Raw genomic sequence first — 27,140 nt, forward strand, 5'->3', positions numbered from 1 at the left:
GAATGACATAATAATAATATTCATAAGCAACTGGAATGGAATTTATTTACTTAGGTGGTTCTCTACTTTTTCTCGCAGATGTCAGTGAAGAAATTTTCAACTCCTTAACCGAGAACGAGGGCACGTCACATCGGTGGCTTTGTGCTTCGTGGTTGTACAGTTCTCCGATCGCTGCCACGTACATTAACGTTTAATAAAAATAATAGCGTTACTAGTGGTTAATTCTTTACGTTAACGACGGATTACTTCGTGAATGTTGAATGGTTCTCCGTAATTCACCCGGAACGACCTGAACGTTTTGCTACGTAGAGACAAACGAAATGGGAGGGTCTCACAGTGTCGAGATACCCGGCGGCGGCACAGAAGGTTACCACGTCCTCACGGTGAGAGCTTGTCAAGGAATCTCATGGATTCGATATATTCTGTATGCACTTATGTTGGTATAATGGCTTTGCGTTGTTATTATTATTATTATTTTCTGTAACAGGTGCACCAAGGCTCGCCGGGACAAAAGGCTGGCCTCGAGGCTTTCTTTGATTTTATTGTGTCCATTGGTAATACAAGATTGGTACGTGCTTTCTGCTTTGTTACTTCTGCTATCTCTTCTAATTATGTAATTTATAATTTAATGCTTTATCGTCGTCTAGGATCAGGATAACGATACATTGAAAGAGCTTCTAAAAGCTGGAGTTGATAAAGAGCTTTTAATTACCGTGTATAGTAGTAAGACTCAATCTGTAAGACAGACTACTATTGTACCAAGTATGACGTGGGGTGGACAGGGATTACTCGGAGTTAGTATAAGGTTTTGCTCTTTTGAAGGTGCTAACGAGAATGTTTGGCACGTTTTGGTATGTTTCAAACATATTTTATCCTAAATTGTCAATCGTTTATAATAATTAATTATCGATAGTCTTTATGGTTACAATGTTAATGTTGAATTAGCAATTGAATATAAATTTTCCTTTACGTAAAATCGAATAAAATGTCAATTGTCAGGTTATGAATTATTAATAAAACACTTATTTGAATAATTCATTAGCGATGATTCATCCACTTATCTGATACGCTGCTACCTTTTACAACTTGACATTAATCAGCGGTTGCTTATTCAATTTTTAACATAAATACAAGTAAAAAATTGAATCAATTATTATCAATGACGAAATAAATAATAAATATTAAAGTATGTATTGCAATTATGGATTTTACTTTATAAAAAGAACAGAAGAAAAAAACTTTTATATAATTGTTATTCTATTACTTCAAATATATATATATATATATATATTATATTCCAATTATATATATATATATTATATATATATATATATATATATATATATATATATATATATAACTTCAATTACGTATAGACACATTAAAAGATAAAATACAAATAAGGTGGGAAATTTTAATTACAATTACATTTTAAGTAATAGTAAAAATTCTATTAAACGAGAGTATGGAGATTTAGTTTTTATTCTATTATATGATATTTTAATATTTTCAATTGTGAAATTGAATCGTTATCTGTATTATTCGTTATGTAAATACTTTTTAATTGTAGGAAGTTCATCCATCATCGCCTGCCGAATTGGCTGGGCTTAGACCATTTACAGATTATATTATTAGCGTGGATTCGGTACTCCATGAAAGCGAAGATTTATTTACTTTAATCGAAGCTCACGAGTCTCGCCCACTTAAATTATATGTTTATAATATAGACGATGATTCATGTAGAGAAGTAACGATAACTCCTAATAATACATGGGGCGGCGAAGGCAGGTAAGTTATCGTACTATATGCTTATGTTTTATTTAATGTATGCATATGATTACTTAAAAGATATTGTTTTTAGTCTTGGATGCGGAATAGGTTATGGTTATCTTCATAGAATACCCATTCGAAATATTGTAGATAACAACAAATCTCATAATGCTGCTTTGGTAAAAATTTGCTTTTTCCAAATTTTAATGAATTCTCTTAAAATTACATTATAATTTATCACCCCTCAATGTTATATTATGTATAATTTTAGAATAGTATTTCAAGTACGCCTCAAAATATTCAGCTACCAACTTTACCAGTAAATGCACAGATTTCGAGTGCAGTTCCACAATTCACTATGCCTCCAATTTATAATTTACCTTCGACAGATATTGGTAAAATAAAGGAGACTACTGGAGTCGAACATTCAATTCCTGCCCCAATTTTACCTCAATCTAATTTTATCCCAAGAACTGATCCAAATGTGGTAATAACAACCAGTACAATTGGAATTTCAATTCCAATGAATTCCCCACAACAAACATCAGCAAATATTGTAATGAATTCGCCACAGCAAACATCGTCTGCGAATATCATAATGAATTCGCCACAACAGTGCTCAACAGGAATTCCACACTATACTTCACCACAGCATAGTATAAGCTGCCCTCCAGGTAAGAAATCTTTTCTTTTAAAGCAATTAAAATATCTAATATAGCGATTTGAAATTAAATAGTATTTTTCAATCATTTTGTATAGAAAATTTTAAAGAATTAAATAAAATTGCTAATATAAAAATAATTGTTCTTATAATGATCCTTTTGAATAATTTTGTTACGCAATTATGTAAAAATTGTAAGAATTCTTTTATTTTACAGTTATAGAGCCACCTAGTTATTTAAATACGCCACATATTCCGGGTATGCCACTGAGTCCACCATTGCCACCACTTTATACAAATGTACAAAGTACACTAGCCAGTGAATTCCATCCAAATTACAGTACACCATCATCGGTTTCAGTTAACATACCAAATTTCAATATGCCTCAGCCGCAGGTTGTGACAACTCCCATCTCATTACCTGGAATGCCACCCATTACCGTCAGCGCATCTGTACCGCAAAATCCATCATTTTATTCACCAGTTATGCAACAAAATCAAATTCCTGGTACAAATGCCATGTCCTCACCAACACAATAACAAACGCAGTGATACGAAAATTGAAAGTAATAAGTGACACGCTAAGACTATTAAGAATGTGGTGTGCGAGACAAGATTATTGTTTTCAATACCTTGAAATTTATATTTGTAGGAATGCAGAAAAAGATATCGGGTTAAAATATATTAATTGAAATATTAAGTATGATGGTTTCGCTGTGGAATATCGGTAATCATAGAAGCTGCTGCGTTTTTATTGTACATACATAAATAAGTATCTTTGTCAACAATCTTTTTGAACTAACAGTCTTTGAAAGCAGATTCAAAGATATGAATAATCATTTTTAAATGATAAAAGTTTGATATTTATTTGTATCATATACCCCTTGAATTAATTATGAAAATAATATTTGGAACGGCTATAATGCAGTGTCGTTTTTTTAGTGTTTTTTTTTTTTTTTTTTTTTGTTTTTGTTTACAGATAATTGATTTTTCATGTATACAAGCTGAAAATCATCACAACATTTGCTATTTAGTTGATTAAGTTTAAAAATTTCCTAATACTTTTTTATAAGTTAATAAAAATATACATTAACAAATTATTGCTATTACTATTACGTCATTGAACCATTGCTTTTATATTTTAAATAAGTACATTTCCATACGAGGGCTTATTTCTTTACAGTATTTGAAAAGAAAAAGTATTACAAGGGATATTATAATTTGCTCTCCGATATTCAATATTATAAAAGAGAAATGTATATTTATTATTAAACAGTGAATTATAATATTGTCAGTTCAATGCAAGCAATTTAAAGTCAAATAACCTAAAACACACAAATATCTGTATGAATATATAATTATTTGTGAAAATTGTAATAAAAAAAAAGAAAATACATTTTAACACTTCTTAATAAAATTGTATAGATTATAAATTTTATCTCTAATAATTATTTCTAAAAAATCTGGTGAAAAATTTGACAACCAATATTGTCAACAATATTAGATAATATCGACGTCAGATTGGTAAGGTTTTAAACTCATATGAAAATGCAAATTTTATAATAATAATAGAAGTACTTATTAATATATTTGAAACATATATTACATTATTTAAGTTAATAATTGAACATTAATAATTTTGCCTTTACTACCTATCGATACAAATCTTTAATTGTAGTCTTGATCTTAGGGATTATACAGAGAATGTCTAAATAATAATCTCAGAGTCACCTAGTTCTTCATCCGATGGCAGTAAAAATTTACTCGGATCAATTAAGTTTGGATCAATCGGTGGTAAACCCCCGTTCTCTCTACGTCTTAGCTCCAAATAGGCTTCTCGTTGTGCCCAATCCTTCATTTTGAAGTCTGGTAAGTATATAAGGATATAACCTCCAAGAGTTAGGCAAATTGATATTGTTATAAAAAACGAAAAATGCATAATTTGTTTATCGAGTTTTTCGCTTTCTTCGGAAAATCCATAAGATACCCAATTCTTACGATTCCCATCACTTACTTTATCCATATGATTTGAAAAAGTCTTGAATTTGTGAACAGTAGTCGTACCGATAGTTCGATCGAAATGGATTTTTACTTGTTTTTTAATTTTAGGGCTCCACCATATTCGATTTAATTTGCAGATACTTCGAATGTTTGCCATGCTTGCCATTTTACTTTTAACGAATCTTACTTTCTTTCCTAATAGTTTTATTAATTTTAACAGACTACATTCGTTATGAAACCGTCTTAATAGCCGGCCATATTCAGTTATACTATAAAAAGTTCTGTGATGTAAACAGTCGATTGTAATAAAGTGAGAAAAAAAAATTGTTTAGTAAATTGCATAATTAGTGATGGGTGGAATGAGAAAGGAATATTCGTATATCATTTATCGAGAAAGCGAATAAAATAAAAATGAATTATTCGAAATTCATTCGAAACAATGGGGATCGATTGTAAAAAAATAATGAAGAAAAAAAAAGAAAGAATAATGCCCGCTAAATTTGATATCGAATTGGTAAATGATTAACTTTTCTACGTGATTCGTTTCAAAATGAACTTATTATTTAAGATTATTAATTGAAGATATCGAACCAATAGAGTAAATGCATTTTTAGAAAATTAAACGCTCATAGATTAAGTAAGATTAAGTGGACGATACATTAAGAGGTACGATATCTCTCCCTCTCTCTCTCTCTCTCTCTCTCTCTGTGCGCGCGCGCCTGTGTAAATATGTATTAATTCAAGTGAATTAATATTATTTCATTATAAAATTATGTTTATCTATATGTGCTTTTTATTTTATATATTTATCGTTAACCGAACAAAGTAATTGAAGGGGGGTTTGTTTTTATTTTTCATTTTTTTTTTCGTTAATAAAATTTGTTTTCTTTTATAGATGTAGCAGTCGATATACTTGCATTAAAAAAAAAATACATATCAATAAAATTTTTAACGAAAGAATGAGATACGCCGAAATAAAAACCTAACGCACCTCATTGTAAATTTTACGTAAGCCGATCTTTTGGCCATTTTTCATTTATGACTCTCGATAGTTTTATTTAGAAACGGTGGTTAAATTAAATTTTTCTCATGTTTCTTTAGGTAAAGTAAATTGAAGAAAACAAAATGGTAATATATTCAAAATATTAAAAATTCAAATAGCAAATACTCTTATTATAAAAATCCTATCTTTTTACTCTTTTTACATTATTAATTTTTTTACCGTTTAATATTTTAATTAAATTAAAAATATTAATTTATCTGTGTATTTAAATCGATGAATGCATATTTTAAAAATATTTCTTCTTAATTGCATTAATCAATGAGATAAATTTTATAGTAATTGTCCATACGTAATACGATTAAACATTTTTAGCGTCCATCTTCTTTTATTCAAAATTTATAATCTTTTCACTTCTACAAAACTGTATTTTGTTAATGAAATGTAAGTATTTCAATTTCAGATTTTATTATTTCATTATTTTAGGCCTTTGGGTAACGTTAATTTAAAGTAAACACAATTAAATTATTAAAAAAAAAAAAAAAAAAAAAAAAAAAAAAAAAAATAATTACATACTAGCGGAGAGTTGTAATATTCGGATTTGTAATGTGCAGTAGTAATTAAATATCGTAATAATGTGATTATTTAAAATATATGATCGAAACAGAGTACAAATTCATATTCTTCTTGTATATTGTCGATAATTTGCATTTAAAATAATTATCATTTTAATATAACTATTATATACCACTATTATTATTCTTGTGAAACTATATTTTTACCTTTAATGTTCGCTATAGTTTATCATGTCAAAATGCACTATATCGCTATAGTTTATCATGTCAAAATGCACGCTTGATCCATGAATAACAAATAAACTTGTTTAAATAAACATTATAAAAGTTTTTAATAGTGTTTGCGTGAAAAATTTATATTCCAATAATCGTTGTACTATCTGTTTAATATATTTTTATTGAACATTCGTTAAATTATTTTTTTCGTCTAAGAAGGTGAAACAAGTTGAGTTACCTATTAAGTCACGATTTTTATTTTACTTATCACATTTAATTTACGTTAAAGAAATTTCCTTAAAATAATATTTTACATCGGATGCGATGACTGTGAAATTCCGATCTACAAAATACAAATTTATTTTAGAAAGATGAATGCAAGCTATACACGATAATCGAAGTCTTCTGCTTATATATATATATATATATATATATATTTATAACTATAGAGGCTCAATCATTTCATTGCTCAATAACTATTGCTATTTATATTGTTTATATTGTTTGTATTATGTTGTACCTGTCACTTTTTAGCATAAATAACAATGATTGCTTAATGATTTAAGAATGATTAAGGAAGGATAAGTCGCCTTACGATCATGTTCGTTTCTTGTGGTATAGACATTTTTTGTTTTTTTTTTTTTGTTATTTCTTATTAATACTCGTAGAGCAACATTGATTTATTTACTCATTAACAATATAAAGTTTATTCAAATATTTGTATTGGTAAAAATGTAATATTCGTAATAAGTAATAAATACGAAATTCAAAGATATAATCGAACGTGTACAATGAATCGTCTATAAAATGTAATGTTTATGTGAATATTTACTTTTTCCTCTTGATTGACGTGATCTAAAGCTGGAGCCGTAGCTTTGTTTATGGCTACAAGATCATCATCAAAAAAAAGAGGACCGCCACTGTCTCCCTAAAATATAATAATTAGTACATTATATTGTATATCGTATGCAGTTCATAAATAGAAATATGAATGAGAAATGTAAATTTCCATAGTATAATTATGTTTTTTTTTTTTTTTTTTTTTTTTTTTTTTTTTTAACGAGATGTTTTCTCTATATTCCTAATATAATTTTGATAGCTTATTTTACATTTGATCAAAATGAAATTAATTCTTCATAATGGTCGTAGTTCATCCATTCATAAACATATAGCATAAGTAGCAATTGGTATTGGTGGCTATTGATCCCATTACCTTGCCCAATATAACGAATGGTTGCTTAGCGGTGCACACGAATATTTCTTCGAGATTGCTCGGTGTTCCACGGAGTCTGCTAATTCTGTCATTGCATTCGTGTTGCGTTAGGACCTTCAAATCAACCGTTTGCATGATTCGACTAGTAGTGCCATTTCTTAATTTTCCCCAGCCTGCCATAGTAACATCTTCTTGGTACAAATCATAATTTGTCAGGAATGGCATCAACGAAGGAGTTAATCCATTGGGAATATCTGCCGTTAACTATGACAGTAATGTATATTCAATTTTTATTTAAAACTTACACTCTGCTTTATATTTGAATGAGTGTTGATACGCATTTGCATGTGTCCGGTTGAAAATAATCATCTGTTTTCACTTCGGTAATGTTATTTTTTAAGCTATTTAAATGCTCGATAAATACAACTATCTTTTCTTTCTTTTTTTTTTACCAATACTTATCAGTAATACGATATTTATCTAAGAATTTTGATAAGGTGATCGAGGATTATTGAATGACTTATATTAAAAGTAATCTACCTTATACGAATGTGTATAAAAAACAAAAATTGATAATTAAGTGGAAAAATGCATTCGAATGTAATATTTTCTATACAACTATGTTCTATATATATGGTTTATAATTTCATAAGTTTAATTAATTTTATAATAGCATTTTAGCTTACGGTAGTAGTAAAATTATAAACCGAAAAGAAAATAAATATAACAAAAATATAAATCGAGAAAAAGTTCTCTATCTCATTGTACGAATACCTGCGATTTATCGAAAATATATTTTAGTTAAAATAAATTCATATTCGTTCTTACAAATGCAATGCCATTTAATATAAATAAAGTATAGACGTGAAAATTGAAAATAAAAGAAAATCGATTTTATTTCCCAAAAAACACAATTATTGCGATATAAGTTGAGGTACTAAATAACATATTTAAGCAAAAGACTCGATAATTTTTAATTAACAAGAAATCGCAAATAATTCGTCATTTTATTAAATAGTTAATAATAATTTGATACACGGCACTTAAGCACATCTTACGAGTCTTATAGCATTTGAAGTGTCATTATATAATAATAAATACAATATACCTCGTGCTTAGATTAATAATTTATAATCAGATTAATAAATTTTTTATTATCAGCTTAATAAATTAGATAAATAAATAATAATATATAATAATATATAAAATAATAAATTATTCTTATCCATTATTCTTATCCGAACTAATATTTTCTTTTGCAAATATGCAGATTTAGATATTTACATAGCTATCAAACTCATATAGTTTATAATAACGATTTTTTTTTCTTTTTTAAACAAAGCTTACCCTTATTATAGCAATATCATTCTGATAGTGAGTTATTTGCACTTGCCTCTGTGAAGCCCATGCAACATATGTTAGCCACCATGCAACGTAACCATGTGTATTTCTATTTAAATCAACTGTGCCCATTGATATTCGCACGCTATTAAAGTTATTTGCATCGCTTAAACAATGTTCAGCGGTTAAGACATCGTTTTTGGAGATCAGTGTTCCCGTGCATACATGTTGTTCAACGGGTGTCTGATGCGCGCATATAAGCTGAATGGATACAACACTCGGGAATTCGTTATCTGTTGCTGATCTAATATTCGTTCCGATTAAGGGTTTGGCATTTATAACACCATATGGGTTGTCTAAAATATTTTTAACAACAAAAACAGTATTATTATTAATATTTTTTATTTGTAAAAAGATATAAAGAACTAAATATTACTTACAAAATATAATACACTGTCCACATAAGAAATAGATGACAAGTCTCTCACTACACAAAACAAAAAAAAAAAAAAAAAAAAAAAAAAAAAAAAAAAATTAAAAATACATTATATTAATTGTAAAATGTTAATTGTTTGAACATAGATGTGAAAGAACGTAGTTAACAATGATATAATGCATTTTTACATTATAAAATCCATGGACTAAGAAGATAGTGTATCGAACCGATGATAATAAATATATTGGCTTTTTTTTCCGTTAATAATACTTATTCTTTATATAAGAGGATAAAGAAATATTTATTTATACTGAGGAAATATTAATACAACAATTATTATAAAGGATTTCTTGTATAGTATATTTTAAAAATATAATAGTTATACCACTACTATAAGTACTGTCGATTTTCGAAAGAAAAATAATGTTGAAAATTTAATCTTAATAATTACTTAGTTGGATTGTGTTATCTTTTAAACTAAACATACTTTAGTAAGTTCTTCTTAAAAATATAAACTATAAGGAATATATAAAATTGAAATTTTTTTAATGACATTTTAAGACGTGATTGTTTAGTAATTATAAAAATTATATTATTCTGAGAATTTACATGACTTTTACTTATAAACTATGTTATATTTTCTGAATTTAGATAAAAAAAATACATATTATGCTGTTACATAATTTTTCATTTATATAGATAAAATATTGAAATTAGTAGATTTCTTTTTCATGGCTATACAATGTATTAACAATGAAAAAAAAAGAAACTAGTAAAAATACACAATTTTTAAAATAGTCTAATAATTTCAAATAACTTCATGTACTCTTAACTATTTAAATAGAATTGCATAGTTTGTTAACGTTTCGTATTTATTTGTTACAATTTACATTATAAACATATGTGTGTGTGTGTGTGTGTGTGTGTGTATATGAAACAAAACAAAACAAAAATTCGGGAATTTGTAGTAATTAAAGCAAAGTAAGATTTAAAGATTAAATGTATTAGATAATTAATTATATATGAAGAAAAAAGAAGATCTCTTAGATATATACATATACATATTAAATACAGTATATTGTATATTAAATAGATTATACAATTTATTATAAAAAAGATAGATAGCGTAGAATTATTAAAAAATCATATAATTATAATTTAAAATAATATGTATAAAAACAATGTATATAACATACATAACATAAACGCGCGCACACACACACACACACACACACACACACATATTTATGATCATATATCCCAAAGAGGTTTTGTAATTTAATTTTATAAACAGTTTAATGCTTGAACCAACAATACTATCTAGTAAGTAAATATATTTTTTTCAATAAATATCTCATGTATTTGTATATACTGATATAATTGTTTTCTTTAATTTTATATTATTTCTAATGGGTTTTCTTTAATATTGAAGAAGATTTCACATAAATAATAAATGAATTTTGGTTAAACCAAGCATTTTCTGCTCTATTTCAAAATCTTTCGTCTTTTTAGTACAGAAATAAATAATGTATCTTAATTACATTTTAGTCATTTAAAAATTAGAAGAATCACGTTTATAAGATAAGTTTCTACTATAACTATGATAATACAATTAAATATATTTTATGAATATTCGTAATATATTTCAACTATTCTATTTTTACTGATGTATTTTCAGAATGACGGTTTTGAGAAATATTTTAATTCTAGTTCAAGCCAAATATAATGTTAAATGAATTGATTTATTTATACATTAATATAAACGTGTGTTGAATATAAAATATTTTTTTATTATTTTACAATGAAATTTATCGTTTTGATAATGCAACGCTTAGATTATATATTTTAAACATTCTTTTCAGTTTTCAATAATTCTTTTTAAAAATAATAAAGAAATTAATATAGTTGACATTGAAATATGTTTATCTTATTTTACCTTTGTATATTTTATTATTATGATTATAGTAAAATTTAATAAATAGATAAAATAATATTATGCAATTATAATTATGTTATCAAAAGTTTAATATATGTCGAATACTATATTTAGTCTTAAGGATTCAAGTAATTCATTACATGACTACAAATTATATTATATTTATATATAATATAATATAATAAATAACAAAGTATGATTGTAGAGGTTTTATATATCTTTGATGTACAATATCTAATGATTATTGAGCATATAGTAGACAAAAATTTGTTTAAAATAACGCAAAATAATTACTAATAATTAAAAAAAAATTTTTTTTTTGTCCTCTTAATACAAAAACATTTCATTAATTTTAATATGATTGCTTTTTAGAATGTGGATAAGAGTATTTTTAATTTTCAGTCAATGCATAATATGTAAGTAAAAGAGTTTGTTGATTTGTCTTTTTGTTGTAATTCTTAAAGTAATTAAAAACTTGAAGAAATAAGCTGTTATTATATTTTCGATTTGTCAAATGATGTTTTATTTTTATTATTTATTTATTTATTTATTTATTTTTTCAATTCATAGATAATAAATCGAATTTTGGGAATGCGAAGGCTTTATCAGGAGTAAACGTTAGACCAGTGGCAGAGAATGAAATTTCTTTTCTTGCGTGCATTTTGCATAATAATAAGAATAATACTCACGATATTATAGTGGACAGAGATTTAATATGCACAGCATCTCTAATTTCTCCTAATACTATTTTAAGCGCTGAACATTGTTTTAACACTGTACATGACGATGGTTTTCGAATAATAATTGGTTCCATTGATTTATTAAGAGGCGCAGTATTTTTTCCTGCATGGTTTATATCCTTTGAACAATGGTCTGCGAGATGTGACCGTTTGATTAAATATGACTTGAATGACATTGCCATTATAAAGGTAAGCTGAAGTGTTAAACAAAGTGTAATAACATTAACGTAGAAAATTAATTACTATATGTAGGTTGAATGTTCATAATTATAAACTTCGATGTAAAATTTGATTAAAAACTAATGTTTTTATTTAAGTAAAATACGTCAGAATTGGTAATAAAATTATGTTTGAATGTTGCAATAAGATCATACATTTATTTCAAATGTTAATGTAAAACAAAAAGAGAGAAACAGTTTGGTTTGGCCTTTGCTTTGATTAGGCAAAAGTAATATTTGAACGTAATTTTTATCAAAATTTAAATCGAGTAATTAATTTGTATTTTCATATTTGTAGGCAAACATTTATTAAATTTTATTTCAAGCTCATTATTAATTTTGCATTATTAGATAAAAGTAGGCTTATATCATTAATTGATTAACGCGATTTGAATTGTTAAATAGGCTTTTACTTTGTATCAGATCTTTAAATACATACAGTTTAAAATATTTATTATATTTATATTATATGAAAGAGAAAGTAATTTCAATTATCAAATGGCACAATTTAAACAACTTAACGTATAATCAAAATGGGTTTGGTGCAATAACGTAACCATTAAGTGATTAGATATCGTAACTCTTAAAAAAATCCACTATCATATATATATATATATATATATATATATATATGTGCTGATAAAATCTATAATTTTAATATTATTATGTATGATTAAAAGTTTATGACACGTAATTTAAGAAAGCTAAGGTATGAAGAATGCTGATGCAATTTATAATATCTTTGAACGCTTAAAATGTAATGTTTGTTTTAGTTAACAGACTGGACATCCGATGTAATTGAACCTGCAGCACTGTGTACTTTAAAAGTTCATGAACTGTATGGGGTAGAAACAGTTTTGGCAGGCTGGGGTGTATTAAGTAATAATTCAGTATCTTCGATTGCACATACAGCTAAAGCAAGGATTTTATCGAAAAGTGATTGTGAAGAAAGAGTCAGTACGCTTCTCACTTATGGCGTTTATATTGAGAAGGTACTCCTGTGCACCATTGCGGAACCACACGTATTGTTGAACTTTGTAAGAATTCACTTTTTTATTGTGGCTTTCTCTCAGTATCGCGATTAGAAAATTTGTTTGGCAAATATATTTCATTGAATTACATTGGTTCTCTCTGTTGTTTTTTTTTTTTTGACAAATATCGATAACGAGGATCGATACATTTGACGATTCGTTAAAGGTTTAACGGAGGTGAATCTATTTTATGCAAAAATAGATTTTCAATTATTGAGTGAGGCTCGTTAAATATCTTTATGTGTCTCCATTATTATGTCGGAATAATAACTGACCTACTTTAATACGTCTGATTTCTATTTTGTATGCAGTTTTGTACTGTTTTCTCAATACTGTTTTTTTTTTTTTACGCATACTTTTACACATATGTTAGACGCATATTATTAGATTTTGTCTCTTGTATTGTTTAAAATATTTGTATTTTTATGCAATGGTGTATAGTGAATTGTTAGTTTTATTATTAATGAAAATTAAAGTGATTCTTAAAAATAATCTTCAAATTTGAATTAAAATAAATTCTTACGACTTACGATTCAATTTCTTCTTAATCATACGGAAATGAAAGTAAAGCTTTAAACCCGTTTAAAATAAAACTGCTTTGTTTATACATTATATTGTTTATTGAAGCAATATTATAAGAATTAATTCGTACAAATTAAGTCTTATTGATAATATTATTTTTAAATAGCTTCCTAGATATATTAATTGTTTTATTGATTTTATTATTAAGCTGTTCTTATTAAACTATATTATTAGTTATTATACTGAACAAATTACAATTTATTTCACTATAGTACTTTATATGATCAGTTCATGCTTTATATGATATAGTCTCTTAGTAATATTTAGACAAAAAAAAAAAAAAAATTCTTTGTCCTACCGAACTGTAATGTTTTATATATGTAGAATTGGGCACTAAATTCGTTTTCTTACATCTGAGAATTATTTTATTTGAAATTATTTCTAAATGATAGTAACAATATCGATTTATCATTAATAATTAAAGCATTAAGGATGATTTTAATATTTTTTCAATTTTCGACACATTTATTCATTACTTATCATTATTTGGGCATGGGTACATAAAATTTTCATATACGAATAAAAATCTCCAGAACCTAGAAAAAATGTGTATTTACACGGTTGCTTAAAATTGCCTTTCTTTCCTTCTATCTTGGAATTTTCGGAGCAAAATCCTTGCTCGTGCAAATTACGTCAGAAATAATAGTTTCCTCGGTCAATGACATCCTAACAACACAATTCTAATGTGTACCGTAAGTGTGTTTTTTCAAATATGTCCAGGTACTTAATTTTTCATCTTAAGCATTTTTACTTACAGGAATAATTTATAATTCATCTTTGCTACTAAAAGTTTTACTTTTCCTTGATTCTCACATAAAATACTCAATATTTCGTGATTTATTACATTTCTATTTTCGCATTCAAGTATATTCACGATTATATTTCAATTTATTGTAAAGTAATATTTAATTACATTTATCGATGTCTCTTTCGAAATACATTATCATATAACGTCTCTTCATCTCTTATCCACTATTACGTTATGCGATTAATCTTAACATTTAAGTTATTATGAATTTTATATGATAACATTTATCGACACGATATACGTAACGAAGCACTACTTTTCATTTTTTCCATACAAACAATATTTTTAGCACATATTTCAGCTGGATCGATGTCGATCGAGACAAATGTAGAATTTAACATTTTCCAGTTGTGCGCTTGTTTTCTCTTAATCAATATCGATCCAGTTTGTCTTCAACTTCCATTAGTAATTAATTAAATTAAACGATTAAATCAATCGATATAATAAATGTTATAAGCAATCAAATTAAAATAAGAAAACGGAAGAAAAATCAAATTTACTACATCATGAGCAATAATTAAGAAATTTTAAACGTGTTTCATATACGACACAATAAACTTTACTTTGTTACTTATAGGCATACAATTTACATTTACATATATATGAATATATTGTTTTTAGGGTGACAGTGGTGGTCCTCTTATATATAATAATCAAATTATAGGCATTAATAAAGGTGTGTGTTCTGATACGCTCCAGTACAATAATTCAAATCAAATAAACATACATTTTCATATTCGACATTATAGAACATTTATTTTGAATCATAAAAGTATTCGTTAATAAAGTAATTAGCATCTAACTATCAGAATGGTATAATATATATGGTAATACAAAGTTATAATAACATACATATACTCTCTTTATATTCAATGTTAAAGAATGAATTTTGTTTTATTTGAAAAAAGAGAATTTCAATGTATTGTTGTCGACGTTTATTATGTTTACGTTGATAAGTTATGCATAATATTATCCTTATGATACAACAATTTTCCATTGATTATTTATTTAGAATATTTTTAGTTTGAACGTTAGTTAAAAATTTACTTTGTACAAGTGTCACGAAATTTATAAGCTCCATTCGTTAAATGCATAATGATTATTTATAATATTACTGGAATACTATATCATCGATGGAAATCACGAATTATATATTTTTTATAATCGATGAAAGCTCTTGCGATATTATTATTATTATTATTATTATTATTATTATCATTATTATTATTATTATTATTATTATTATTATTATTATTATTATTATTATTATTATTATTATTATTATTATTATTATTATTATTATAAGTAATATAAGTTTCATAATCTCTTGTGATTGACTATAATGTTATACAATGTTACAAAATTTTTGTATATTTTATTCGTTAGTTAATTATACGAGCACAATCGTGCATAAGTAATAAATTATTTTTAGGCATATGCAATCTATCACCGACTATTGCCAATAAATGAATAACACGGTATTGAAATACCTTTCTTTAAATTAATGTTGTTATATTTCTTAAGCAAAAGTATTAAAAATATTTTTACAAAATATAATAATGTGTAACTATGTATTCATTTCTTGCGCATAAGATATTTTCAATACATTTTCTTCATTTCTTTCTATCCAATAATAACATTAATTTTATCTAATATTTAACGTTTTCTCGCTAACTAATAATCTCGTGCAACTAATAATTAAAATACTTTTATCTCTATATAAGTTCGCGTGAAGAGATATTTTTATTGAAGCAATGTATATTGTTTAAATCGTCTATTTAAATGCAACCGCCATACGTAAATATTTTTATTCTCACTTAATATGGCGACGTACTCTCCGATCTCTGTGAATTATTTATCAAGCATTATTTATAACCAACACTTTAATTAATAAGAAACAGAAGCTCCTATAATTCCATACTCTTAAATAATGAAGATATAAGAAATAGAAGAATAGACTGCAAAAAAATTGAGATTAACTTTTTTAATAGATTTAATAGATCATTCTTTGGTGTAGCATAAATATTTACTTTTTTTTAGACAATTATTGAAGTAATTGTGAAGTGAAATATTTATAATATATATTAGACTTTAATCACTATTAAATTATCTCTCTAAATATTTAAATTCATGTGAATTAAAGAAAAATTATGTATAAGCGATTAAAGTTTTCTTGAAATAATATTGTTAATTTGTATAATCGACAAATAAATTATGGAGAAAACAATGCAAAATATCGATACTATACATAAGAAGCAAAATTCTAAGAATTTTAAAATGGAACCAATTATAGAGAATGAGATTTATTATGTTAAAAATCAATGTAAGTAAAACATATCGCACTTTTATATTAGAGATACTTTTTATTATTATAATATAATATAATTTTTATATAATTATTGTGTAAATAAATCATAATATAAATCTAATACAAATTTATATTATATTACTTAAAAGCTTAAATCTTTTTCAGATATAGAAATGCAAAAAACATGCAAGAAATTTTTTGATAAAACAAACATTTATGACGTAGTTCGTAAAGCAATTAAATATATGCTGTCAAATCCTATTTTATTAGTGAGCTTTACTATAATAACTGCAACTTTAATTATTCCAATTTTATCATTCACAATATTTGCTATTATTAATGTTGCAATTATTTTCAATATTTTTATTATACTGGAAGGTAACTTTTCTCGCCCAATACGTTACTTCTTTTCTTTTTGTTTTGTTTGTTTTGTTAATTAATATAATTGACCATACTTTGTTTATTTTAGTTACATTACTGATGATTGGAATGACTGTACTGAGTTTCGTAATGTTTTTTGTTATTAAAGCATTAGTTTTAACAGGACTTTCTTTTATTTTGTCAACTTATGTTATTCATACTTCTATTTCGCTAGTCAAAAAAAAATTAACTTATAAATAATTTGTCAGTATTATAATAATACTACTCTTTAGTTTTTCATAAATCTTGTAATGTTTATTTTATCTCAAAATATATTTTTGTTACAAAATTTTTATAATCAATTATTTATACCAATGCTTATTTACATGTAACTTTAACAATACGATTATTTATTTATTGGTTCGTTATCTTTAGAATCTTCATTTACATTTATATTCCTTGTAGATTGATATATTTTTGTCCACAATAAATCTCTTAGGTTTTTATAATCTATATCACCTTTATATGAGATATCTTCTAAAAAATCTTTTTTATTTGTTATATCTGATAAAATAAGTATTAAGGCAATTACATGCTTAATATATAAAAAAGTATTTATCTAAGTCTAATAGACTTTTAGTAAGTTTATAAATGAAAAATATTTCATTAAAGGATACATCCCTCGATTAAATCTTCGCCAGCAGCGTAATTCCACCTAATTCCTGTCAGTTCCTTATAGAGTTTATGTTTGCGCCTTTATAATATTATTACATTTCAATACAAAAAATTCTATTAATTGATACTTACTTTCTATTAAAAATACTTACTTTCCAGATTCCAAAAGTTGTTCATCGTGCAAACTTGGCTTTGTTTTTTTCAGTGTTATGCACTTTGTTTCTAATACTTTTACTGTTAACTCTAAATCATCCTTGTCTTTTTTTAAGTTTTCCTACATTGAATTACATTAAGCGGTAAACTTATTAGTACATTAGAGACTAAATTTTATGAAAATCATGCACATGTAAAAGTAAATTTTATGTACCAACCAATAAGTAATTATACTCTTCAGATTCCTTTATTTTCTTATCGAGATTCTGTTTTTCAACTTCAAATTCATCTTTTAAAGCAGACACTTCCTTCAAAATCTCATTGTATCGCGTTTCATTATCTAAAATTAAATTTGTTTAGCTTATAGTTGTTGATATTCATTAAAAATACATCTTTATTTCAACATCTCATCGATAATTTTACCCTCTAGTTTTTGTAAAAATTTTTCATTTTCAAAATGAACATTTGAAATTTGTAATAATATTTCCTTGATTTTTGTCGGACTGTTTAGTGGATTTTTTGCTTGCAATGCCAATATTTCATCCATCGTTTTACCCTTTCTCTAATTTATAATTTCGCAATAAATTCAAATAATATTTATAGGTTATAATACAAAACTAATGAATAAGTATATCAATATGGAATTCATTATTTATCCGTTTAATATATTACGTTTGTTAATGCCATACTAACGAAAATTATAAATTACATTTAAGTTCACTTTGAAATCATCGAATACACGAAATACCGCTAAAACCGCTCGTGACACCTTTCAAAACTGTTTGGAAACAACGACCAAAGCCCGTAACAGCAATAATCTACCGATAAACTAAGCCTACTGGCTACTGTAACGCTAACCGCCATAAAAAAAACTCTCAAACTGTCTATTTTCATCTGCAGTAGAATTGCAGGTAGCGTGGTCAGTCGATCAGAAGCTTCATTCGACTTTATTGCCGTCTATTTGAAAATGCCTAGGTTCATAGGTTCAGCGGATTTGGCTTGTACGAATGCCACCCACTTTGTGTCGATTATTTAATATAATTTAATTAAGTAATCATTTGTGCACGATCTCTGTATTATGTAAAAATAAGTTTAATCTTGCGAGACGGTATTGCCGTAGTTAAGTCGTTAATTTGCTTCCTTTTAATGGATTATTTGAAAATTTCGTCGTGCACCAGGCTGCAATGAGTAGATTCAAATACGCGATTCAAATGTCCACTATGCACGCGACGATTAATTGTATCGTCAATGGTCAATTAATAATGACGGCGTTAAATATATTATTATAATAACTTTTCATATAATTACTCAATTACTATAATTACTTTTTAAAGTTGCTCGATTAGAATTATGCAATATTAATGTATTTTATGGCAATAATATCTTCTCGCGATAAGCATCATAGTCTATTTTTTGTCTATTTTACTCTATTTGACACTCTCTTTGAATATTATTATTGTCTTTCTTTTTTTTTTTTATCATTTCGCCGATAAACTACATTTCTATTAATTAGGCTTCTCCCGCTCCGTCTCTATTATTTGTAATCTGAGCCCTGATTGCGAATATTTAATAAGCTAGCGCGCGAGATTTTTAAATATATATATATATATATATATATATATCATTATCATAATTGTTAGGCTAGAACGAGTAATTTCTTATACAAGGAGCTAATGCCCAAATAAAAATAAGGCAATTTAACGAACAATTTGACGTTCGGATAATAAATAATGAGATTAGAATGTGCAGATAGCATTTTGAAAGCTGGTGGAATGATCTTGAATTGATTTTCAAGACTCGAGCTTGGTATTCACCTAATTTAATTCAATACGACTCGTTTATTTAATAATGGAGATGTTGTAGAGACGAATGCTGGTTCGTTTAAGCGTCTGTTCCATAAATTTTTTCGTTTGAGTAATATTTCATGGTAAAATCATTAGCCTAGGGATTGGGACTTAAAAGGTAGGGGCAACGCTTTTGAATTATTCAGTTCGAAAACATTCTTTCTATTTTGTTTGTAAAAGGTTAATCCTATTATTGTCAGTCCTTTAAAGCTTTAATGTTTATAATTCCATTTGCTTTTACATTACGCTGAATATAAAATATTGGATATTCACATATGATTAATTATTTGTAGATTAGCGAATAGTTTTATGCCTTTCTTTTCTATTTTTTAATCCCACTAATTATTCAAGCAAAAACCATAATTAATATCTATTAACAAAGTACTTCAAGATATTGTATTATTCATTTGTTATTGTACTTTATGAATTCGTTACTGTGAATTGTTTCTTTACCATTAAGAAATTTTGAAAAGAAAGTTAATATTATGTCTTTACGAATAATGGGTCAAAATTATGTTTTTAATGTGATTTTAAGAATATCTGTTGCTTATAGCCATATAAATTTATAAATATATATAATCTCGATATTGTTATAATGAATGACGATGAAATTTCATATTGTTATAAATATTGAAAAATGTAAGGAGAAAGAGCTGATTTTTTACTTTTACTAGTTTATTGTACAATTTATCATAATAACAATATAAATAAAGATCTGAGTTATCCGTACTTTCAAGATTAATTAAATGATTAATCTGAATTTATGATACTTAACAATAATTAAAAAATATACATAAATATTTTTTATCGTGAATATAATCTAATATTAAGATAGCAATACGTTGCACGTAATAAGTAACAATTGATTATATTTATTTTGATTAAAGATTTAAATAGGAGAACATTTAATAATCTTTAAAAGTCTGTTTTTCTTTTAATACATAATTAATTCTCTGGATGTTAGTTAGATAGAGATAGAGCTTGTTGTGACACTGTAGTGTCCCTAGTAAGAGAGCGCTCTTGCTCGTCGTCTGCCTCCCTTAAATATCCACGCGACAGCGCGTTAATGCTAGAAAACAATCGATGCTATAGTTTGCCGTTTTTTTTTTTAGATATCTAGCGGTGATTGATGTTTTTACCTGAAATGATAATCGAGAGATTTTCGGAAATTATAACGGTTGGAATATTTCCAAAAATTAGTCGAGAGATTCTCGGAATCTCGAACGGACGGTATGTTACCTTATGAGCAAACGTACATATAACCTCAAATTCACGAGGTATAATTGAAAAATTGAGATTGCAGATTATAGGAGGACGTTGAAATTGTGATAAATACAAATCAGTTTTTATATTATACAATAATCATTTAATAATTTACAAAAATGGTTATACGAGAATATCAAGAAGAACTACAATATTTGGAAAAAGTAAATCCTCATTGTTGGAGAATTAAAAAAGGCTTTCAACCAAATATGAAGGTTTATTAATTATATATAACTGATTATACAGCAAAAAATTTCGGTGTTCTCACGTTTATAATTTACAATGATTTTTTGTAGGTCGAAGGTGCATTTTATGTAAATGATACGCTCGAGAAATTGATGCTAGAAGAATTACAACAGGCCTGTAAATCTGGAAAAGTTGGTGGTTTTTTACCTGGTATTAAACAAATTGCCAATGTGGCTGCTCTCCCGGGCATCGTGGGAAAGTCAATTGGTCTACCAGACATCCATTCTGGTTACGGATTTGCCATTGGTAATTTAAAATCATAATTTCATGCGATATTGAATGTTATATTAAGAATAAATTTATTCGTTGATTCAGGTAATATGGCAGCGTTCGATATGAATGATCCAAAAGCAATTGTTTCCCCTGGTGGGGTAGGATTTGATATTAATTGTGGCATAAGACTTTTGAGAACAAATTTATTTGAGAAAGATGTACAGCCTGTAAAGGTAGAAAATGTTAATTAACATGTATTTATAATTTATTTCAAGAGCATAACTAAAATTATAACTTTATAGGAACAATTAACTCAAAGTTTGTTTGATCACATACCGGTAGGTGTTGGCTCAAAAGGAATTATTCCCATGAATGGTAAAGATTTAGAGGAGGCCATGGAAATGGGCATGGACTGGTCCCTTAGAGAAGGTCTAATGTTATTTCTGTACATTCGTTCATAGTTTACAAGTTTTTAAAATATCAAACGTTGTGATAATATTTTTATTTGAATTTTTTAATTTAAAGGATATATTTGGGCCGAAGATAAGGAACATTGTGAAGAATATGGCAGAATGTTAAATGCCGATCCATCTAAAGTTTCTGTAAGAGCGAAGAAACGTGGTCTTCCTCAAGTAATCATATTAGCAATCTAATCTACCATTGCTAAAGATACATGAATTACAGTATTCTTTTTATAGTTAGGAACATTAGGAGCTGGAAATCACTATGCCGAGATTCAAGTGGTCGATGAAATTTTTAATAAATCAGCGGCTAGTAAAATGGGTATCGAAGGCAAAGGACAAATTTGTATTATGATTCATTCGGGAAGTCGTGGTTTTGGTCATCAAGTAGCTACAGGTAACTGTCATAGACATAATGTTTAACAATAAATTTGAATAATAAAGTTGAAAAGTGCACGAAATATTAATTTGCAAAATAATAATTTGCAATTTCAGATGCTTTAGTTGAAATGGAGAAAGCTATGAAGAGAGATAATATTGAAACAAACGATAGGCAATTAGCATGCGCATTAATAAGTTCGGAAGAAGGGCAAAATTACTTGAAAGCAATGGCTGCAGCGTCAAACTTTGCTTGGGTGAATCGAAGTTCAATGACATTTTTAACTAGGCAGGCGTTTGCCAAACAATTTAACGCATCGCCAGATGACTTGGACATGCACGTTATTTATGATGTATCGCACAATGTGGCTAAAATTGAAGAGCACATAGTCGATGGAAAGCAAAAAACTCTTCTAGTTCATAGAAAGGTGAATATTTGTGCTATTAAATAATACATTGATTTATTAACAAAAGAGCAGATGTAACGTTATAATTTATAACGTTTTCTTTATCCAGGGTTCCACAAGGGCTTTTCCTCCTCACCATCCGTTAATTCCTGTAGACTATCAATTAATAGGCCAGCCAGTGCTAATCGGAGGTACCATGGGAACATGCAGTTACGTTCTTACCGGTACAGAACGAGGAATGATCGAAACTTTTGGTTCAACGTGTCATGGAGCCGTAAGTAAATTATTATCGCATATTATCGTATATTTTAAAGAACCGTGTAATGAAATTATAATGGTCATAGGGTCGAGCGTTATCTCGTGCAAAGTCAAGGAGAAAATTGGATTATCAAGTTGTATTAGATAAGCTACAGTGCATGGGTATTTCGATACGTGTAGCATCGCCAAAATTAGTTATGGAGGAAGCTCCCGAATCTTATAAAAACGTAACCGATGTCGTAAATACATGTCATGCGGTTGGAATCTCTCAAAAGTGTATTAAACTTCGACCAATAGCGGTTATTAAAGGATAAAATCTCACATACGTAAAATGTTTTTTTTTTATTTTTTAAGTTATATCAATCAACTTTATTAATATTAATAAGATTTTTACTAATTAAGATTAAATATAATATATTTCTATAGATACGAAATTACAATAAATAACATTTTTCAAAAATACTCTTTAATTGCAGTTATTATTTTTAGGAAATGGTGGATGAATTAATATATTCACATTTTGTATGTATAATTCAATCTGTGTTTATTTAATTAAATACTTCGTACGATACGATTTCATCTTATCAAATTGTATTGGCATTTGTACAAAAATATTTGTAAGATTGAATGTCAATGATTATTAAACACTACGATTATAACAAATTCGTTTTCATCAAACATTTGAGGTTTTAATTGCATTATTTGTACATTATTCTAAAATTTGTTATTAAACTTGTATAAAATTACTCTTACATCATATACACAAATATTGTATATTTTCGCATATAACCTTTGACACGCACATTCAGACTTTTCTATATTTTAACATATTACTAAGTACTGATAATCGAATATTTTACAAAAGCTAAAAAAAAAAAAAATTGGAGGAAATTAAATAAAATTCAAGTATTCTCGGTTCTGATAATTAATTATCAAATCGGAGCTAATTTAAAATACGCCTATAAAATATGTACACAATAAATAGATTTAAAAATACGTCAGTCCACATGGGTATGTTATTAAATTAAATTCATGAGCAATCTACTTCTTCCAGAATTAAAATTAAGTTGTCAAGTCCGAACAAGAAGCCCTCTTCGTGATTCCCTTGTTGCCATTCTCGGCGATGTGTCAGCTTATGACCATTTGGTACTGCACAGGTTTTCGCAAAGTCAATTAGCCATACTCCCACTTTTTCATTGTCGTAAATCATAAAAATACTGCTACCGATCACCTAAAATATAATATTCGAAAAATGAAAGTTCGACATTGAGAATCGAGAAAGACTGTTATTACATTACGAAGCACAATAATATATATTATATAAAAAATTATATAATAAAGGTAATAAATTAAAATACGTTATATTTAATAAATAATTATTAAATTAGTGATCAAATAAATAATAGAATTAAAGTAGCACCTCGTGGGTGAGGAAATACTCGGACTGCTCGATCTTCTCCCTCAGTTCCTTCAGTTTGTCGAGTAGTCGCATTAGCGTTTGTTGCTTCCCCGAGAGGAAGAGCCTCATTGTCTCCCGGACTTGCTCGTGCGATTTAACGGTCTTGAGATCGGTGATGGGAGGACTTCCCGGGAGTTTCATCGCCTCGATGCGAAAACCATGACTGCACGTCGAGCTCTGCCTCTCGCGAAATTGCATGTATCGGAGCTTCGTCACGGCGCCTTTCTCGTGTTCCTCGTCGGTGGGTTCGCTCGGGTCAACGACAATCATCTTTTGATAGAGATCGTGCCGAGCAGTCGTCTTAGAGACCTCGGATTCGAGGAAGGTGCGAGTGCCCAGCTTTATGTCCATTACGTGGGGCTCGTTGAAGCCAAACAAAAGATCCTGAAGCTCAATGAATGTGTCGCCGTGATACTCGACTTCTCGGTAATACCTAAAATAAAAAAGATTCTTCGTTATTTATTATATCTCGCGAATCGAACTACTAAGTTTCGCTAGGAATGAAACTTTTGAGAATACAGTAGTTCGTTATCTTTTGAGATGGATTAGATGGTTTTCAGGATTCCAAAGTATTTGCATATTAGATATTTTGTATATTAAATTCTTTTATATATAATTAAGGACGCACCGGCATGTATAAGAAATATTATGCATTTAATTAACTTATTGTGAATTAATAGAATTATCGGTTAATTATTAAGCGGTTAATTAAAACAAATATATATATATATATATATATATATATATATATATATATACACAAAAATATTTGTAGGTGATATATGTTTTATATAAACAAATATATATATATATATATATATATATATATATATATATATATATACGCAAAAATATTTGAAGGTTAGATATGTTTTAGATAAATTTTACAATGAATTTCAAATATATAAATATCTACATGAAACTTCATAATAACTTGTAAGATCCTTAACTAAATGCACGAAAAATTATTTAACGAGTTTAAATTATTTAAATATTGAAATTATTTAGTTTGTTCAGAACAAATATAAATACTATATACATAATATACTTGCTGTTGCATTTGTAGATAAATTTCTTTAATTTCGGAGAAAATAATAAATCAAACGGCTTTTCATATTAGTTGCCAATAGTCCAACTGTATATTTTAATTTGCTCTTAATGAGGAAAAGTAAATTTAAAAATAATGTATTGTACATAAATGTCAAACTTACATTGGTAAATTCAATCTTTCGTAAAAATTTAATGCCAGTAGTTGTGAACCATTAAAGTCTAATTACTATTTATCGATACTCGATGATCGTGGTAACCATTTTACTAAGTTACACGCGTATAATGCGAATGAATAGCCAATGAATGGGACTTGTTGAAATTATCTGGTGATCCTCATAGCTTCGCGAGTAAATTCTTTATCAAATAATTTCTACGCGACCGCTTAGTGATAATTACCTTGGTATCCAGTCCTTGAGGGCCTCGTCCTTGCTGAGTGCCTCGTAAACCATGCGCTCGGTGTTCTCGGAGCCGCCGGTTCGCCTCTTCCAAACGGTGCCGGGACCCGCGGGCGCGAATCCGTCCGGATGTCCTGATAGTTGAAACCAGGATTTCAATCTGTTCTTGAGCAAGATGTCGCTCGCCGGTGCCGTCAGGTCGAGTGCGTTCTACACGAGGTGAAAAGACCAAAAACACTTAGTTACGAGGCCTGCGATAATGAAACGCGTAACGGATATAAATTGACAGCCCTTATGGTGCGCCGTTGGATATTTTAAAAAATTTTTCTCCTTTAGAGTCGGGGACTCTATTGAACTCATGGAGTGAATTATAGAGCGTTAATAGATGCTTTATGAAATCAATTGGAGTGAGCGCTCGATTTATATGTTAGAAAAAGTGCACTCAATAATAGTATGCGGGGAAAAAAAAGTTCATCCGCGCACACGATGAATAATAATAATTTTCTGACGCAAATAGACACCTTTTTTTTACAGTAGTTAAAAAAAGAAAAAAAAAGAAAAAAAATGCCATTAAAATTACAAGCTTCGAAGAAGGCCAGATTAATTAGCTCGTTTGTGCAAAATAAAGAAATGAAAGCGGAAATAAGGCAATTATCGCCCTCATATGTGTATCAATAACTTGGTTAGTGTGCCATTACCTACTTCAATAAAAATTAACAAAAATTAATGTTGCAAAAGAACTTGATTAGTTATGCTTTTAATAATTCGTATATTTTCAATTATTTTCTAATAAAATTTTTAATAAATTGAACAATTAGTTGGCTTTTTGATTTATTGATAATAATTGAAGGGTATTACGTCGTTGCGTTTAATTTTATTAGAGTATTATCCAGCAATTATAGGATTTTTCATTATATTTCAGGTTGCGATATAATCTTTTAATCTTTTATCCTAATAATAAAAACGTCTATACATCCTTAATTGCCGCCTGTTCGAAAGCACCTGTGCGTTCAATATTCTTACGAAGTGCAATAATAAAGGTAGATTCTTCATGAATATTGGATTTTTCAAATACAATTTGAATTTAAATAAATAAAAAGTATGGATAATTTGAATTAAAATTATCGTAGAAACAAACGATC

The 27,140-nt window shown here is 27.4% G+C and overlaps 5 protein-coding genes and 2 long non-coding RNA genes across 9 annotated transcripts in view; 3 read left to right on the forward strand and 4 right to left on the reverse strand.

Moving 5' to 3' along the window:
- Positions 1-81: 81 nt before the first annotated feature.
- On the forward strand, positions 82-3,125 carry Grasp65 (Golgi reassembly-stacking protein 2). The gene is made up of 7 exons (XM_011507679.1): positions 82-383; positions 488-568; positions 648-851; positions 1,571-1,788; positions 1,862-1,949; positions 2,042-2,444; positions 2,649-3,125. The coding sequence occupies exons 1-7, from the start codon at positions 321-323 to the stop codon at positions 2,969-2,971; spliced, it is 1,380 nt and encodes a 459-aa protein (XP_011505981.1). The 5' UTR covers positions 82-320; the 3' UTR covers positions 2,972-3,125.
- An 814-nt stretch (positions 3,126-3,939) lies between these two features.
- NP15.6 (NADH dehydrogenase [ubiquinone] 1 beta subcomplex subunit NP15.6) lies at positions 3,940-4,758 on the reverse strand. The gene has a single exon (XM_011507680.1). The coding sequence runs from the start codon at positions 4,596-4,598 to the stop codon at positions 4,140-4,142; it is 459 nt and encodes a 152-aa protein (XP_011505982.1). The 5' UTR covers positions 4,599-4,758; the 3' UTR covers positions 3,940-4,139.
- Positions 4,759-6,955: 2,197 nt separating this feature from the next.
- LOC105368625 (chymotrypsin-like elastase family member 2A) lies at positions 6,956-12,063 on the reverse strand. Its single transcript, XM_011507682.1, has 5 exons — positions 11,839-12,063; positions 9,218-9,264; positions 8,784-9,133; positions 7,437-7,700; positions 6,956-7,151 (listed from the first exon to the last, which is right to left on the reverse strand). Exons 1-5 carry the CDS (start codon positions 11,961-11,963, stop codon positions 6,990-6,992), a joined length of 948 nt encoding a protein of 315 aa, XP_011505984.1. The 5' UTR covers positions 11,964-12,063; the 3' UTR covers positions 6,956-6,989.
- On the forward strand, positions 12,009-15,264 carry LOC105368624 (uncharacterized). Its single transcript, XR_913107.1, has 3 exons — positions 12,009-12,078; positions 12,881-13,144; positions 15,150-15,264. It is a non-coding gene; the product is annotated as an uncharacterized LOC105368624 (long non-coding RNA).
- A 2,306-nt stretch (positions 15,265-17,570) lies between these two features.
- On the reverse strand, positions 17,571-18,360 carry LOC105368626 (uncharacterized). Its single transcript, XR_913108.1, has 4 exons — positions 18,243-18,360; positions 18,024-18,145; positions 17,874-17,950; positions 17,571-17,760 (listed from the first exon to the last, which is right to left on the reverse strand). It is a non-coding gene; the product is annotated as an uncharacterized LOC105368626 (long non-coding RNA).
- Positions 18,361-20,977: 2,617 nt separating this feature from the next.
- RtcB (RtcB RNA ligase) lies at positions 20,978-23,417 on the forward strand. Its single transcript, XM_011507683.1, has 10 exons — positions 20,978-21,098; positions 21,172-21,346; positions 21,428-21,623; positions 21,693-21,823; positions 21,893-22,019; positions 22,116-22,222; positions 22,289-22,448; positions 22,547-22,857; positions 22,946-23,110; positions 23,181-23,417. Exons 2-10 carry the CDS (start codon positions 21,251-21,253, stop codon positions 23,406-23,408), a joined length of 1,521 nt encoding a protein of 506 aa, XP_011505985.1. The 5' UTR covers positions 20,978-21,098; positions 21,172-21,250; the 3' UTR covers positions 23,409-23,417.
- Positions 23,418-24,097: 680 nt separating this feature from the next.
- IP3K1 (inositol-trisphosphate 3-kinase-like protein) overlaps positions 24,098-27,140 on the reverse strand; it is a 23,710-nt gene continuing 20,667 nt past the window's right edge. For all 3 annotated transcript variants that reach the window (XM_011507685.1, XM_011507686.1, XM_011507684.1), the window contains exons 3-5: positions 26,000-26,208; positions 24,515-24,986; positions 24,098-24,325 (exon numbers count right to left, since the gene is read on the reverse strand). In XM_011507685.1, the coding sequence (XP_011505987.1) occupies positions 24,125-24,325; positions 24,515-24,986; positions 26,000-26,208 (882 nt within the window). In that variant the 3' untranslated portion in view covers positions 24,098-24,124. The remainder of the gene's footprint in view (positions 24,326-24,514; positions 24,987-25,999; positions 26,209-27,140) is intronic.

This window comes from Ceratosolen solmsi, unplaced genomic scaffold (genome assembly GCF_000503995.2).
Source record: "Ceratosolen solmsi marchali unplaced genomic scaffold, CerSol_1.0 scaffold1, whole genome shotgun sequence".
Lineage (NCBI taxonomy): Eukaryota > Metazoa > Arthropoda > Insecta > Hymenoptera > Agaonidae > Ceratosolen > Ceratosolen solmsi.